Below are 18,723 nucleotides of genomic sequence, written 5' to 3' on the forward strand. Positions count from 1 at the left end.
CTTAACAAAAAGTTAAATATATTGGGCTCAAAGCTATGATACATAGAATTTGTTTTATTAAAAAGATAAATGTTAATGCATCAACAGAGTTTTATGCCCGGAATCCGCTAAATCTACTTTTGACAAACTTAAAAGTTATAAAATAATTATATTGGGCTCAAAACTATGATACATAACATTTGTTTTATTAAACTGATTAATGTTATTGCATCTACACAATTTTATGCCCAGAGTCCGCTAAACCTACTTTTGACAAACTAAAGAAAAATTGAATATATTGGGCTCAAAACTATGATATTTTTCGAGTAAAAAATGGATAGTTTTATGTGATGTTTCGACGATATGGGATTGGATACATTTCAATGAAGCAAACTTACAAGACTTATTTTGATGCAAAACATCAAAGACGCCGCGAATGATTTTGAAACATGACGTAAAGGAAGCAGATGCAGCTCATCATCATGGTAACGAAAATACCTCTATGTACTTTTGGCCTTATGCACCAGTCAATTGAAATCACGCCCCCCCCAGATCCGGGGGTATAGCGGGGGGAATGGCAGTGTTTTTACCTTTCAGGTGGCCCAGCAGTTCCGGGTGAATGCGGTAGTTTTGTCTTCGTGCCCCAAAAAGCAGGGAATGGTCCTTACCTAGGGTCCTGGGGGTGCGGGGGCATTTGACGGGGATTTTACCCGGGCTAGGCTGGACCGAAAGTCAAAGTCCCCGCTATTTCCCGGACGTGGGGGCGAGGTTACAGTTGACTGGTGCATTCGAAAGAGAGCCAACTCAATTATGTATAAATTGAAAATAATCATACCGACTACGTGCCCTTGCCTTGTGTCAACGTTTCAATTAGAGGTTGTCCGGTTAGCGCTGTGGTTAGCGCACTCGCTTCTCACTTAGGAGACCCGGGTTCGATTTCCGGCCTGGGCGCATGTGAGTTTGGTTTGTGGTCACCATACGGACAAGTGGGTTTCCTCAGTTTACTCCGGCTTCCCCCATAACATGAGACCACGCAATAATAACTTGTTTAACAATCGTTGTAAAATAAATAAGTATAAACTAATTAAAGGTCTGGGTTACCTTATCGTCGTTGACCCGTACAGATCAACGTATATTTTAATTCACAGAGAATAATACACGTGAAAGTTTTCCTTGAAGTTCATATTTAATCGGTTGGCCCCAACACGGCAGTGGATACGGATGGCACCGACAAGGGCAGGGATTCGGGTGGCATCTGATCAACTCGGGAGGGAATATGGGTGGCACCAACATGGGCGGGGATTCGGATGGCTCCAACACGGATGAGGATTCGGTTGGCACCAACACGGAAGGGGAAACGGGTGGCACCAACACGGGCGGGGATTCAGGGGGCACCAACACGGACTGGGATTCAGGTGGCTCCAACACGGGCGGGGCTTAGGGTGGCACCAACACGGGTGGGGATTCAATTGTTACCAACACGGGAGGGGATACGGGTGGCACCAACACGGGTGGGGATACGGGTGGCACCAACACAGACGGGGACTCGGGTGGCACCAACACGGGCGGGGATTCGGGTGGCACCAACACGGGTTGGGATTCGGGTGGCACCAACACGGGTGGGGATTCGGGTGGCACCAACACGGATGGGGATTCGGGTGACACCAACACGGGTGGGGATTCTCAGGTGGCACCAACACGGGCGGGGATTCGGGTGGTACCAACACAGGAAGGGATACGGGTGGCACCAACACGGGCGGGGATTCGGGTGGCACCAACACGGGCGGGGATTCGGGTGGCACCAACACGGGTGGGGATTCGGGTGACACCAACACGGGAGGGGATTCAGATGGCACCAACACGGGAGGAGATTTGGGTGGCACCAACACGGGTGGGGATTCGGATGGCACCGACACGGGTGGGGATTCGGGTGGCACCAACACGGATGGGGATTCGGGTGACACCAACACGGGTGGGGATTCTCAGGTGGCACCAACACGGGCGGGGATTCGGGTGGCACCAACACGGGAGGGGATACGGGTGGCACCAACACGGGCGGGGACTCGGGTGGCACAAACACGGGAGGGGATACGGGTGGCACCAACACGGGTGGGATTTCATTAGTCGCACAGCTTTGATAAACATTATAAATTTATATAAATCGATAAATTTTATTAGTCACAAAGCTTTGATAAATGTATATGTATCAGCTTGTTTTTTTTCAAAATAAAGTGGAGAAATATTAAACTTTTTATAATATAAAAAAATGTATTATTTTGTGAAGAATTATTGTGAAAAAATCTAAATGTTAGAATACCAATTACATATTAAATCAGAAGGTCGAACATATTTTACATGTTATAATAACAGAGTCGAGAACATTTACTTTTTGGAGGGGCATTTTCCTCCCGCTTTAGTGTTCTTGTTTCTTCACATATTTTAATTATAAAGTACGCTTATTTTTTTAATCACTGCATTCTGAGTTAATATCATAAGTAAAATGCAATCTTTTGAAAGAGGACATTCAATGAATAAATCCGATTAAGCTTTTTCCATTTTTTACAAGAAAAAGGTTATTTTTTTAAGCATTTTATTAGGGATAAAATGTATGATTATATGACATTATAAATATATAAATATATATATTCTTTAAAACTGGACGGTAAACTATCATAAATTGTCTTTTAAAATGTTCAATAGACATAATAGAAAATATTTGAAATGATTTCACCAGCTGTCCTTATATCTAACTATTTTCTATGAATTTAATAAAAATGCAATACATCCAAAAACTGCTCTGTTCCGAAAAGTCACAAGATCAATCAAAAAAATAGTTTGTTTCTTTTTCTTTCAGTATTGTTTTTGTTTGAACTTTAGTTTTCTGTTGACTAAAGTTTATTTGACCAACATCTATTGTGTTTATTTCTTAATCTCAGATAATGCGATAATTTTTCAAATATAGATAAAATATTTGCTTGCGCTCTTTGTTCGGGATTGGGGGCAATGAAACACCAATAACTGTTTTAATTCACGGTCAAAAAATCTAAAATATGGATTAAAGTCCCATAGCGTATCATGATCATAACTATGTTGATGGTTAAAGCTTTTATAAAAGTGTGTATTACGTGGCTAATACATTAAGAGTAAAACGTCAGATTGTCATTTATGTTCGCACCCTGGTTAAAATTTCGAAAGTAATTTCCATTGCAATTGTTCCAGGTACGTACCCTCAGGGTTGATGCCAAATCTAGAGGTAAAACGCTTTCTAGTGCCCTCTTCATAATAGTGAGACTACTTGAAGGATTTTGATATAAATTGGTAATGGCTACAACTATTCCTATATGAGCGATTTTGCAGCGTTCGATGATGATGATGATGATGATGATGATGATGATGATGATGATGATGATGATGATGATAACAAAGATGGTGGTGATCATGTTAATGAAGAAGATTTTAATGATGATGATGTTGTTGTTGTTGATGATGATGATGATGATGATGATGATGATGATGATGATGATGATGATGATGATGATGATGATGATGATATGATGATGATGATGATGATGATGATGATGATGATGATGATGATGATGATGATGATGATGATGATGATGATGATGAGGATGATGATGATGATGAAAAATGAAAAAAAAATGAATGACTAGAAACCCCCTATTTAGTGCTGAGGTTTAAGAGGAGGTCAGTCCTGGTGCCCTAAGGGGCGTCCAGTCAGCGGCCTTCAATACACACACGGCCTTTACGGAAGTCGAACTGTACAATTGCAGCCGTTAATTGATACTGCTGACAGCTCCCGTCATAATAATATTGTTAAAACTAGGTAACTGTAAATAATAAACGCTTGTCCGCGTAGTGTATTAAAATTCAATTTATTCGATTAAGCCGAAATTCAATGGGATCTATCTAGTGAATATTGGTTTTGATCAGTGACAATGCGGCCTCATACAATATCATCATGGATTATAATGCCAGTTTTTATTTTAATGATGACTTTAAATTTCTATGTGAATGTTTGGGTTCAAAGTGACCCAAACGAGGTTATTTTAGAAACATTCCCAGACCACAGATCTCACAAAAACTCAAAATATATCTGGATAACACAGAAAACGGGGAAAAGTTTGGAATACGATTTTATTCAAAACTCCACAATCCAAACAGTATTAGACTCTCCAATAGTGTTGAAACCCGCGACACAAGCAGATGAAACAGACGTTATATGGCCAAGTTTGGATCATTACGAGGACGATAGGATAGTGAAACAGATGAAATTTAAATCTAAGTCCGTCTTAAAACTAGAAAAACTCGGCAAAAAGATACCGGTGAAAAATATTTTGCTGTACAATGGCTATAATGACTGGGGAGTCAAACCTGGACGAACATCATTCGTGGAACAAAAGTGCCCCGTTAGCGCGTGCGCGCTGACGGACCGCCGAGTGCACGGACGGAATGCAGACGCTGTTCTGTTCCGCCAGGAGCCGCGTGTTCCGTGGACGAGGCGGCCGCCTAATCAGCGGTGGATCCTTTTCTTGTTGGAGGCGCCATACTTCACTCCAAACTTGGACCGCTTCCGGGGACTCTTTAACTGGGTCTCCTCCTACCGACGGGATTCCGACATCGCCGCGCCGTATGAAAAGTTTGTTAAATACAACCCACCGCGACACACGCTTAACTCCACAAGAAACTACGCGGCCGGAAAGACCAAAAAGGTCGCTTGGTTTGTTTCTAACTGCGAGGCCGCCAACAGCCGCCTGGAATACGCCAAGGAGCTGAGCCGCCATATACAGGTGGATATATACGGAAAGTGTGGCACCCACAAATGCCCCAGAGGCAAAGACGCATGTCTGCAGATGTTAAAGAAAGACTACAAGTTTTACCTGTCCTTTGAGAACTCAAACTGCCGGGATTATATAACTGAGAAATTCTTCTTTACGGGCCTTCAGTAAGTATCTTATTAAAATGGCATAAACTACATTTACATATATATTATTTTTGGCAGTATACAGATTTGCTTTAGACTGGCATATCTTCGGTAATATAAATCAATTGAAGACCTCTTCAGTTTATTTGAAGATGCCTCTTATTATTTGTTGCTTACATATAATTATTGTTTCATTCTTTAGTTGAAACAGAGAGCTCTTCAAAGCAATTGAAGAGATCTCTGATTCAATTAATGAGGGTACCTAATAATTTATCAAATCTCAAGTTTCAAACTTTATTTATAGACATTAATATGTAATCATATATAAAAATATAAGTTGTTAAACATTTAGAAAAAATAAACAAAGATTATTTTTTTTATAAAATGAGGAAATCTATTGTAAAAGAAAAGTATTTCTTGGATTCATGGCTTCGTTTAATCTAGTTAGCTATCTTTATTGTTCTTATGCTTAACATAGTCGTTTTAACATATAGTAAATTTGCCATGATATTTTACCTTGGTATTTTAAGCGTTAGTGCCTGAATTAACTACATTATAATAAAATTGGAATTCATTTTCAATAACATTTTCGTAACAACATTAGCACAGTTTGTTTCCACTCGCAAAACCAGATTTCTACCGACTTCAATTTCTAAACCTAACAAAAAAAAAACTGTTTGCGTAGATTAACATTTTCAATTTTATCAAGATGTTCTTGGTATTCAAAATTTGTTTTCAATGCACAAAATGTATCTACTATTATTTTTTATGATTTTTACGAACTACATGTACTAATGAACCGGCATACATCCGAGGTGGTTTTCGATGGAAAATGATCGAGGTGTTCCGATTGAGTCATCCCTTGAGGCGCTCATTACGGCCAATATTGTCGCCCGATATAAATCAAGGAAAATTATGTAAATTAGGTGTTTCCGGTCTTTTCCGGTCTTGAAACGCAAACAGACATACATACAGACAGAATTGTGTATTTAACAGTTTCTTGACAAAATATAGAAAATATAAACACACATATAAATATTCAGTATGGTCACAACGATGCATGGCCTAATTACAATGAAAAGAGAAAATTATAAGTTAGTTAAATCAAAGAACAAACAAGATGGTATTAAAAAGAAAAACGAGATACATATCAAAATCAAACTGTGAGATATATATTAAATATATTTATGAAATATTATGGGAGGCTATTTACAAATGTCACCATACTTGAAAGATCTAAACGATGTTATTTATAAGAGAATTTCTAATAACATAAATGCTTGATTTAAAAATTAACCTAAGCTACTTAGTATGCTGACGTTTTTGATAACATTAGTTCGATAAACATAGCTATCATTCTAAACCGGATTTAGTTTCTTTATCTTCCAAAACGGGTTTTTCCATATTCGTTCCATTCTAACTACTATAAAGGTTAGGACACCTTGTCCTTTTATCATTTTTACCATTAATTTAGAGATTTAAAGAAATGTATGTTTTATCTAAGTATTTCTTCTTTGTCTCGGCGGCCCATGAGACGACTCATGTGCTCTTTATTATTAAGTATTAGCCACACTCCCTCCCCGAGCTCCCGATTCAGTATAATCACTTAAACATCGGTCAGGCCGCAGTAGGTTTTAAAGGATGGCCTCGTTATGATTATGGTATTCTCCCATTCATTCTTAAACACTAAGATTTTACTTCAAGTCATCTATTATAGAAACTATTCCAAAGAGCAGATAGTCTTTCGTCACAAACAAATGCTAAAAATCCAACGACCAGTTTACTTTTACTTAAGAAAAAATAAGTGAAGTGCATTAAACCTTTACAAACACATTAAAACTGCAAATTTGACTGACATGTTGTGAAAACAGCAATTAAGTGATATATGCAAACGCATCATGATTTCAATCGGCGTTAATTACTCAATTATTAGGACAGCATTGTTTTTCACTATTCAGATCAGCGCTGTCAAAGTGAACATCGACGCTTGATTGTTATCACTTAATTGTACGGTAAATGTCAAAAACAGTTTCTGTATATAAATAATGGTACCATGCATACCAATATCATTCTTTGATATATCCCTGCTACACAGAAGAAATTGAAACATACTGGCTGCCTAAAATGGAAGCTCCTAGAGTTCAAGTGCAATCGCCAGTCACCATCGGCGGGAAGAAACCACAATGGTCTTTCACAGAGACAATGTCAAGGTCACAAGAACTTACCAACACGAAACACGAGCTCCGAACCACCATGATGAAATTCCGGAAGGCATGCGCCCAGTCGAATCTGCTCAACAAGCGTCTGAGCGTGATAAACCGTCGCATGCAGGCCGCCCGGAAGTCCGGCGACCGAAGATCTGTCTACAACTTGCAGCTGCAGGCGTCGGTGACGGAGGGCGTCCGAGCCATGTTCTACGAGTATGTTTACATGCGCGGGGAAGACATTGCAATGCTCCGGAATGATGTCAGAGTCCTTATGAAGAAGATGGCCGAAGCGACGGCGATGGCTGAACAAAGCGATTCAGACACAGAGACAGAAGAAGAGCAGTAATAAGAGACTCCTGAAATTATTTAGGACTCAAGCTATGCTAAATGGTCGGGTCGCTGTCTAGCACAAACATGGCTCATAAAGTGCAAGGGGCGGACCTGTTTCTACCACATGAGAGCCGAGCAGGAGCATTGGTCATGAAAGGGACAACTGATATACAGTCTGAAAAACGTCCCTGGTTGTGGACCGGAAACGACGGTTACCATCACCTCAGGTTATGAAGAAACTATCTGGCTTTTGATATTTTTGCCAATAGCCGACACATATTTCTGAGAGATATCTTACAAAATGTCACAAAACTATGAATGAAGGACCTAATAAACGAGCAAACCAACACTGATTATGCAAAACTTAAGACACACCGATTATCTTGTCCCAAAACAATCGTGGCGCTTGATATTTATTGTCGCTGAGAGCCCCCGATTTACCTTCAATCATTCAAACACAATTTCCATTCACACTTTTAGCCACTATGAGACACCTATTACAGGAGTCGTTTTTTTTTGTAGGTTTTCACGCATTCAATAACAAAGACTTTTAACGTTAAGCCTTATACAGATTATAAAACGGCCTCACTTGCGCTTGATTTTAATAGCCCAATGTTCTCTTTGCAGGCATGACGTCATCCCTATCGTGATGGGCGCGGCTCCTGAGGACTACCGGCGCGCCGCCCCACATTACTCGTTTATCCACGTGGATGAGTACCCGAACCCGCGAGCACTCGCAGACTACCTTCACCAACTGGATGCAAACGACAATGCTTATAATGAGTACTTCCGGTGGAAGGGAACCGGGGAATTTGTCAACACATATTTTTGGTGCCGCTTGTGCGCCATGCTCCATGACGACACGAGACAAATGACGACATACGATGACGTCAACAAGTGGTGGCGCGGGAAGGATGTGTGTATTGGAAAGGACAGATGGGGCGAACACGCGGACAGAGGGCGCTACATCTCAGACTTTTATTCTTAGCATTTTTTGTTCTTTAGGCCAGAGTTTTTTTATCTTTAGATTTACGGGAGATTTTTCAAAAAGTTGGGTAAGGAGGAGGAAATAAAAATAAAAATAAAATGCATAAAATGTCCCAAAGGAGAAATAAATAAAAATAAAACGGATTTTTCTCCGATTTTTTTTATTTTTTAAATCTTCTTATATCATGAAGATAAAACACACCTTGCTTGTGTCAGCTATTTCATAGGCTGAAAAAAGGGTGATAGATCACCATAAAGTTTCAAAAGCATAATAAAAAGATCCTTTTAATGACTGAAAATATTGACCTCAACACTGTGAGTTCAAGTGCTCATTGAAATTAATTGTATATATTTGTTCGAATGCATCTATGCATATGAGGTGCATATATTATCAACCCATGGATTTTATGAAATATGTCAGTGTAATAAAGAAGTTTAAATGGCCAATTCTAACCTTTTGCCCACAATATAAGCATATCCTTTCCATTGTGAAGTAATCAAACATTGAACACAGTTTCAGACACGGTATAATAAGGTCAAATGTGTTTTTCTGTCTTTAACGAAATAGCACCGTGACAATTTACCGTGATGTGGTTTTTATATAGAAAATATAACCAAAAAAAGTAGAAGCCCTGATGGAAATTCCTCTTCACTTCAAAGTTTGACAGGGCTTACGGATACACAGACAGTCAAAATCTACATTTATGTACTTCACCAAAGAAAATTCGGGAGCATTAAGATAAATTTTACAAGTGTTATATGTTTCAAAAAAACCAGGTCTAAGAACTGATTTTAGAATCAGTCCTGAAAAATATCCTTCTAATTCCAGCTATGCCCGTTGGCAATAAGCAACGGATAAGTTTGACTTCTTGCACTGACTGCCAGATATCTTATGTTCAGATTTTTTCTGTTTTATCGGAAACACACACTATGTTATTATTACATCATTTTCAGTATTCTATAACGATTTAAATTCTTAATCATTATTAAACTACGAATATCACGATACCTTGTGTTTTTCTCTTCAAATATGTGATCGTGAAGCAGTGTGTTCAATGCTCCCCAGAGTCAAATTCAGAAAAAAATATCCATTTTGACTATGATGAACACGATATCATTTTGCAGTTTGTGTTTGTCAGAAGCTATACATTTTTGCGCTGTAATCCAATTCATCCTTGTTAATATACGATGTGCGCCAACGACTTTTAATAGACAATACAACCCACGAATTTCTGTCTCCTTATTTTGACCGGAAGTTTCGCAATCATTCCACGAAACGCGAACAACATACTGAATCTACAAAAAAATCACAATAAACACGCTCTTAGTTCACCACGGTTTGATTTAAATAATGAAACATAAACATCGGAACTTTTTGTAGTAAAACATTTCTATATAGCTGCAGAAATTGTGAGAAATAAGGGGTATGACAAAAAGTACTTTCACTTTTGACAGTACGTTGTTATGGTAACGGGTACCTGTTCTGTTTCCCCGCGTATTTCCGACTGGTTTACGTGGTTTGTGCGGTAGAAGACCGATAATGAATGACAATTGGTACACCAGTTGGTTCTGAGATATGGGTTATAGAACACTAATTTTATTTTTTTCTTAACATTGGAGCAACGTTCGTCGGAAAAAATAAAAATAAAACTACGAAAATGAATTTTATTTTTATTTGGGTTTTGCAATATTTAGGTACGGCGCTCCCGTAAATCTAAAGATATAAAAACTCTGGCCTTACGGTAGATCTATATCGTCCATATGCATTTTACACAGACATAAAACCCAAACGGATTTGTACAAAAGACACATCTTGTAACCGTGACAATGCCAAATACGTGTTCATTATTTATTACTGATATTATATTAAATTTTGTTAATTGTTGTTTGTTTTAAATAAAGAAAGTGGAAAACAGTTTGTTATACGAGTAGTTTCATACGAAGTGTAACGAGATCAAGTAAAAGACATGTACAGTACCAAATACCATTTTGATATTGACCAGTTGTGGCAAACATCATTATTCATCAAAACTCCATTATCTTATACATCAAATCCCGAGTGCAGCATTAACTTGACCATCTTAGAAATAAAAGTTCATTATTAAACTTATGAGAACTGTAACTGAAGGAAAAAACGCAATATGTAAGGCAATGTGAAAGCAAAGAGTGCATCTATCACGTACACTTTCGGTATGAATAGCTCTTTATAAATTTGTTAAGCACTGTTGGTAAAATCTTTCACACTACGAAATCCAACAAAATATATCGTTGCATACATAGTACTTACTACACAGACAAACCATTCATTAAACAGCTGTTAAAAGTGTGACATGACTAAGATAGACCCAAAAGAACCGCAAGTGAATGCCAACGCTCGTCTTTTTATGAATCTTGCTACACATGTGCGTATTGTCACAGGTAGCATGTGCACAAAGTTTCATGGGAATATGTTGAACAGGTTTGAAAGGTTTGTTTATTACAAATCACCGCGACAAAAGCCTCACGCATCAAGATACTATTCTGCCGGAAAGACAATATTATGTTTCAACCTTCGGGCCGCCTACAGTCATCTGGAATACGCCAAGGAGCTGGGCCGTCATATACAGGGGGGAGGGGGCCAAAATGCAGGCATTTCCGAATATATTAAATTGCTAGGAAGGGGGAGGGAAGGCAGTGAGTAGAACTGGCTGGTTTTTGGAACATAAATGATTTAATGCCACAACTCAATGTTATTAATACCATTAACTGTTCGCTTCCTTTGTAAGCATAAAGTCAATTTAGAACTATAAGTAGCTAACAATTTATTACGGAAGAATATTGACACAACGGCTATACTGTTTATTGTTATTAAATATTGTCACATTAAACTAAATATCCCGCAATGCCATATTTTGGTAAATGTCTAAATGAAGACCCAAAATTTGAGTTCAAGTGTTATTAAAATTATAATCTAATTATAAATGCAATTTACTTTTCAAGATTGAACCAAGTTAAACAAATAAGGCAAACATAACATTAATACGCATTTTCAGAAATCATGTGGCAGTTGAAACGTTGAGTGTGTTACTGTATTTATCCTATCACAACTTAGTTGGTATTTACCACAATTTTGCATATTAGCGGTGTTTACATTTTGACAACCGCCTGATTCTTTCGCTGATAAAAGTTTCGCCCCTGAGGGACGAATAAAACTACACATGCGAAAATTAACATAGTGAACATGTTTACAGCAATTGAAGATAATTGAAAACAATAATGTAATACATTGAGTTTGGTATTGAGCTTGAAAATGTGTACAAGTAGAATATATAAATGTATTCGTACTTGTTTGTCCCTGTAACTTTTATCGAATAATTGAAAAGTTCGTGTCATAACCATTTCGTACCAATAGTGTTTGGTCATATTTTTACAGATTAAGAAATTTACACCGTAGAGTGAATTGAATGCGAGTGTATTCACTCGTCAGGCAATCATGCAACATTATTGACAAAGTTCAGCGTCATTTTGTCAACCGACCTGTGCAGTTGGTTTAGTGCCTTGATTAGAATTACTGTTAAATAATCATGGCAGTCACGCCACTAAGTAAATTTGTTTATTTAATTGAAATACGTAAAGTGACAAATGCTAAAATTCCAACGTCCAGATTACATATACTTTAAAGATAAGGGGAAAAAACAGCATTAAAACAATCTTTACAAATGCAATTCGATGTCTGTCATGTTGTGAAAACAGCAATTAAGTGATTTGTAAACACATCATGATTTCAATCGGCGTTAATTACTCAATAATTAGGACAGCATTGTTTGTCCGTGTGTTTGTCACTATTCAGATCAGCGCTGCAATGGGCGATGTGTCAAAGTGAACATCGATGACTGATTGTTATCACTAATTTGTACGGTAAATGTCAAAAAACGTGTGTGAAATATAAATGAAAGAACCAACATATCCAACATCATTCCTTGATACCTTCCTGCTTCACGGAAGAAATTGAAACTTACTCGCATCTGAAAATGGCAGCTCCGAGAGTTCAAGTGCAATTGCCAGTCACCATCGGCATAAAGAAACCACAATGGTCTTCCAGAGGGACCATGTCAAGGTCACAAGAACTTACAGACACAAAACACGAGCTCCGAACCACCATGATGAAGTTCCGGAAGGCTTGCACCCAGTTGAATCTGCTCAACAAGCGTTTGAGCGACATGCACCGTCGCTTGCAGGCCGCCCGGAAGTCAGGCGACCGAAGATCAACCTACAACTTGCAGCTGCAGGCGTCGTTGACGGAGGGCGTCCGAGCAATGTTCTACGAGTATGTTTACATGCGCGGAGAAGACATTGCAATGCTCCGGAATGACGTCAGAGTCCTCATGAAGAATATGGCCGAAGCGACGGAGGTGGCTGAACAAAGCGATTCAGACTCAGAGACAGAAGACGACCCGAATTAAGAGACTCCTGAAATTATTTAAGACTCAAGCAATGCTAAATGGTTTGGTCGCTGTCTGGAAAAAGACATGGCTCACCACGTGCAAGGGGCGGACCTGTTTCTACCCCATGAGAACCGCACAGGACCACTGGGGATAAAAAAACAAACTTATGCAGTCTGAAAATCGTCCCTGCTTGTGGACTAAAAACTCCATGTTGCCCTCTTCCGAGATAATTAAGGAATTATCTGGCTATAAATTGTTTATCTTTAGCCTGAAAATAGTTCTGAAAGGATATCTTACAACTTGTCACAACAAATATGAATAAATGAATTCAAAAACGGTTATGTTTTGTCCATTTTCTGGTATTTTATGGACAGCGTTGTATGTCACTATTCAAATCAGTGAAATCAATTGCGTTGCGTTGAGAGATGTGTTAACGTAAACATTAACAACTGACTCATATCACGTATTTGTCTATTTTGTGAAAGTAAAGTATATTAAGATATGAATGATGGTACCACAAACAACCAATGTCATTCTTTGATACATTCCTGCCACACAGCAGAATACATGGAAACGTACTCGTTACTGACATTGGCAGCACCGATTCATAGTTATCATCATCGAAAACATTTTTTTTCCTGAAGATAGCCAATGTCAAGGCCACAAAAACCAGCCAACACGACCAAAGACCCACTATAATGAGTTTATAAAAAAACAAGCGCACACTTAAACCTGCTGATATAGCATTGAGTGACATGCATCATCGCTTGAGGCCGCTCATAAGTCCTTATGTAAGCATAGCTAACGGAGGGGGTCGATACATGTTCGACGAGTATATGTACATACGCGGAGAAGACATTAAATGCTCCGGAATGACGTCAGAGTCCTCATGAATAACATGGTGGAAGCAACGGCCGTGGCTGGACAAAGCGGTTAAGACACAGAGACAGAAAACGAGCAATAATAAAATTATTCTGAAATGATCTAGGACTTCAACATTGCTGAATTTTCGTGCGCTTTCTGACAAAATTTTGGAAGAGTTTGAAAGTGTTTCTAAAACAACCCACCGCAACACAGCCCTTACACAACAAAAAACTAAGCGACTGGAAATACCAAGATGGACGCTTTGTTTGCTTCCAATGCAATTAACATTAAAATATTGAACTAAGTTAAACAAATCAGTTAAAAATCAAAGCAATTCTGAATGGTCGGGTCGCTGTCTGGCAAAAACATGGCTCATAACGTGCAAGGGGCGGACCTGTTTCTACCACATGAGAGCCGAGCAGGAGCATTGGGTCACGAAAGGGACAACTGATATACAGTCGGAAAAACGTCCCTGGTTGTGGACCGGAAACGACGGTTACCATCACCTCAGGTTATGAAGAAACTATCTGGCTTTTGATATTTTTGCCAATAGCCGACACATATTTCTGAGAGATCTCTCACAATATGTCACAAAACTATGAATGAAGGACCTAATAAACGAGCAAACCAACACTGAGTATGCAAAACCTAAGACACACCGATTATCTTGTCCCAAAACAATCGTAGCGCTTGATATTTATTGTCACTGAGAGCCCTCGATTTACCTTCAATCATTCAAACACAATTTCCATTCACACTTTTAGCCACTGTGAGACAGCTATTACATGAGTCGTTTTTGCAGGTTTTCAAGCATTCAGTATCGAAGACTATTATCGTTGAGCCTAATACAAATTATAAAACGGCCTCACTTGGGCTTGATTTTAATGAGCCAATGTTCTCTTTGCAGACATGACGTCATCCCTATTGTGATGGGCGCGGCTCCCGAGGACTACCGGCGCGCCGCCCCACATTACTCGTTTATTCACGTGGAAGAGTACCCGAGCGCGCGAGCACTCGCAGACTACCTTCACCAACTAGATGCAAACGACAATGCTTACAACGAGTACTTCCGGTGGAAGGGAACCGGGGAATTTGTCAACACATATTTTTGGTGTCGCTTGTGCGCCATGCTCTATGACGACACGCGACAAATGACGACATACGATGACGTCAATAAGTGGTGGCGCGGGAAGGATGTGTGTATTGGAAAGGACAGATGGGGCGAACATGCGGACAGAGGGCGCTACATCTCAGACTTTTATACATAGCAATACTACCCATATGGCGGATCTATATATCTTCCACGTGCAGTATATACAGAGATAAACTCCAAACGGGTTTGTTCGAAAGACACATCTTGTAAATGTGACAATGCCAAAATACGTGTTCATTATTTATTACTGATATTGTTATATATTCATTAATTTGTTAACTGTTGTTTGTTTGAAATAAAAAAAAAGTGGAAAGCAGTTTGTTATACGAGTAGTTTCATACGTGCTAGAATATACGAGCGAAGAGACCAAGTAATCAACATGTACAGAACTGATGGAGAAAAAAAACGCGAAAAAAGAGATTGCATCTATCATATTTTCGGTAAACATAGCCCTTTGTAAATTTGTTAAGCACTGTTGGTAAAATCTTTCACACAACGAAATCCAACAAAATATGCCGTTGCATTCAACGTACTTCTTACACAGATACACCATTCAATATAAAAAGCTGTTAAAAGAGTAACATGACTAAGATAGAACCAAATGACCCAAAAGCAAAGGGCAACTCTTGTCTTTTGTGTATCTTATTACATATGTCCGTATTTTCACTGGAAGCATGTGTAAAAAAGTTTTATGTTAATATATTGAACGGGTTTGGAATGTTTGTTAATTACAACTCACCGCAAATAAACGCCTAACGCAACTGGAATACGTCAAGGCACTAGGCCGCCATAAAAAGGGTGGTACCATGCCACCCAGGCATTAAAGAATACCTTACACTGCTGAGGAAGGGGAGTGGGACAGTAAGTAGTACCGTTTGGTTTTTGGAACATATTTGATTTAATGCCACAACTACAAGTTATTAAAAACCATACAATGTTCTCTTATAAGCATCAAGTCAATAAAACTAATTTAGTTACTAACAATTCATTACTGAGGAATATTTACATTACGGCTATACTGTTTGTTGATATTAAATATCCATTGTCATATTAAATTAAATATCCCGTAATACTTTATTTTGGCAAATTGCATTTAAGTAAATGTCTAAATGATGACCCAAAATTTGAGTTCAAGTATTAAAATATAATCTGATTATAAATGCAATTTACATTTCAAGATTGAACAAAGTTAAACAAATAGTTTCATGTGATAGAGCGTGTCATTATCTGTTATAAGATCTGTTTCATTTTATTGGGGACGGAACAACTCCGTTTGAATACGCATTTTCAGAAATCATGTGGCATTTGAAACGTTGAGTGTGTTTCTGTATTTATCCTATCGCATCTTAGTGGGTATTTACCTCATTTTTGCATAAGAAATATTTACATTTTGACAACTGTCTGACTCCGTCGCTGATAAAAGAGTTTCGCCCCAGGGACGAATAAAACTACACATGTGAAAACTAACAATGTCAACATTTATGCCAATTGAAGATAATTGAGCACAATAATATACATGCAATACATTGAGTTTGATATTGAGCTTGAAAATGTGTACAAGTAGAATAATAATAATGTGTTCGTACTTGTTTGTCCCTGTAACTTTTATCATATAATTGAACAGTTCGTGCCAATAGTGTTTGGTCATTTCGTACAGATTGGAAAAATTACACTGTGCGGTGAGTTAAATGCGAGTGTATTCAACCGTCAGGCAATAATGTAACAGTATTGACAAAGTTCAGCGTCATTTTGTCAACCGACCTGTGCAGTTGGTTTTGTGCCTTGATTAGAATTACTGTTAAATAATCATGGCAGCCATGCCACTAAGTAAATTTGTTTATTTAATTGAAATACGTCAAGTGACAAATGCTAAAATTCCAACGTCCAGATTACTTATACTTGAAAGAAAAGGAAAAAGAACAGCATTTAAACAAATTATACAAATGCAATTCGGTGTCTGGCATGTTGTGAAAACAGCAATTTTGTGGTTTGTAAACACATCATGATTTTAATCGGCGTTAATTACTCAATGATTAGGACAGCGTTGTTTGTCCGTGTGTTTGTCACTATTCAGATCAGCACAGCAATGGGCGATGTGTCAAAGTGAACATCGATGACTGATTGTTATCACTAATTTGTACGGTAATTGTCAAAAACACGTGTTTGAAATATAAATGAAAGAACCAACATAACCAACATCATTCCTTGATACTTTCCTGCTTCACGGAAGAAATTGAAACTTACTCGCATCTAAAAATGGCAGCTCCGAGAGTTCAAGTGCAATCGCCAGTCACCATCGGCATAAAGAAACCACAATGGTCTTCCAGAGGGACCATTGCAGGGTCACAAGAACTTACAGACACGAAACACGAGCTCCGAACCACCATGATGAAGTTCCGGAAGGCTTGCACCCAGCTGAATCTGCTCAACAAGCGTCTGAGCGACATGCACCGTCACTTGCAGGCCGCCCGGAAGTCAGGCGACCGAAGATCCACCTACAACTTGCAGATGCATGCGTCGGTGACGGAGGGCGTCCGAGCCATGTTCTACGAGTATGTTTACATGCGCGGAGAAGACATTGCAATGCTCCAGAATGACGTCAGAGTCCTCATAAAGAAGATGGCCGAAGCGACGGAAGTGGCTGAACAAAGCGATTCAGACTCAGAGACAGAAGACGACCCAAATTAAGAGACTCCTGAAATTATTTTAGACTCAAGCAATGCTAAATGGTTGGGTCGCTGTCTGGAAAAAGACATGGCTCACCACGTGCAAGGGGCGGACCTGTTTCTACCCCATGAGAACCGCACAGGACCACTGGGTATAAAAAAACCCAACTTATGCAGTCTGAAAATCGTCCCTGCTTGTGGACTAAAAACTCCATGTTGCCCTCTTCCGAGATAATTAAGGAATTATCTGGCTATAAATTGTTTATCTATAGCCTGAAAATAGTTCTAAAAGGATATCTTACAACTTGTCACAACAAATATGAATAAATTAATTCAAAAATTGTTATGTTTTGTCCATTTTCTGGTATTTTAAAAACTAACCTTAAAATGCACAACTTAATACATTACCGAATCGACAGAATTTAAAGACAATTTAACTTGAATAAAGAAAAATGAAACATTCAGACTAAAACAAAGTCATTTAACAATGCAATTCTGTGATTAACATGTTCTAAAAACAGCAATTAAGTGATTTGCCAACACATCATGAGTTCAATCAGCGGTAATCACTCAATGATTAGGACAGCGTTGTATGTCACTATTCAAATCAGTGAAATCAATTGCGTGGCGTTGAGAGATGTGTAAACGTGAACATTAACAACTGACTCATATCACGTATTTGTCTATTTTGTGAAAGTAAAGTATATTAAGATATGAATGACGGTACCACAAACAATCAATGTCATTCTTTGATACATTCCTGCTACACAGAATACATGGAAACGTGCTCGTTACTGACATTGGCAGCACCGATTCATAGTTATCATCATCGAAAACATTTTTTCCCTGAAGATAGCAAATGTCAATGCCACAAAAACCAGCCAACACGACCAAAGACCCACTATAATGAGTTTATAAAAAACAAGCGCACACTTGAACCTGCTGATATAGCATTGAGTGACATGCACCATCGCTTGAGGCCGCTCATAAGTCCTTATGTAAGCATAGCTAACGGAGGGGGTCGAACCATGTTCGACGAGTATATGTACATGCGCGGAGAAGACATTAAATGCTCCGGAATGACGTCAGAGTCCTCATGAAAAACATGGTGGAAACAACGGCCGTGGCTGGACAAAGCGGTTAAGACACAGAGACAGAAAACGAGCAATAA

At 38.7% G+C, this 18,723-nt stretch overlaps 1 protein-coding gene across 1 annotated transcript; it reads left to right on the top strand.

Moving 5' to 3' along the window:
- Positions 1-1,255: 1,255 nt before the first annotated feature.
- On the top strand, positions 1,256-8,959 carry LOC128230792 (glycoprotein 3-alpha-L-fucosyltransferase A-like). The gene is made up of 5 exons (XM_052943232.1): positions 1,256-1,394; positions 1,667-2,088; positions 3,199-3,232; positions 4,162-4,942; positions 8,086-8,959. Exons 1-5 carry the CDS (start codon positions 1,256-1,258, stop codon positions 8,444-8,446), a joined length of 1,737 nt encoding a protein of 578 aa, XP_052799192.1. The 3' UTR covers positions 8,447-8,959.
- The last annotated feature ends 9,764 nt before the right edge of the window (positions 8,960-18,723 follow it).

The sequence above is a fragment of the Mya arenaria genome, chromosome 4, assembly GCF_026914265.1.
Source record: "Mya arenaria isolate MELC-2E11 chromosome 4, ASM2691426v1".
Lineage (NCBI taxonomy): Eukaryota > Metazoa > Mollusca > Bivalvia > Myida > Myidae > Mya > Mya arenaria.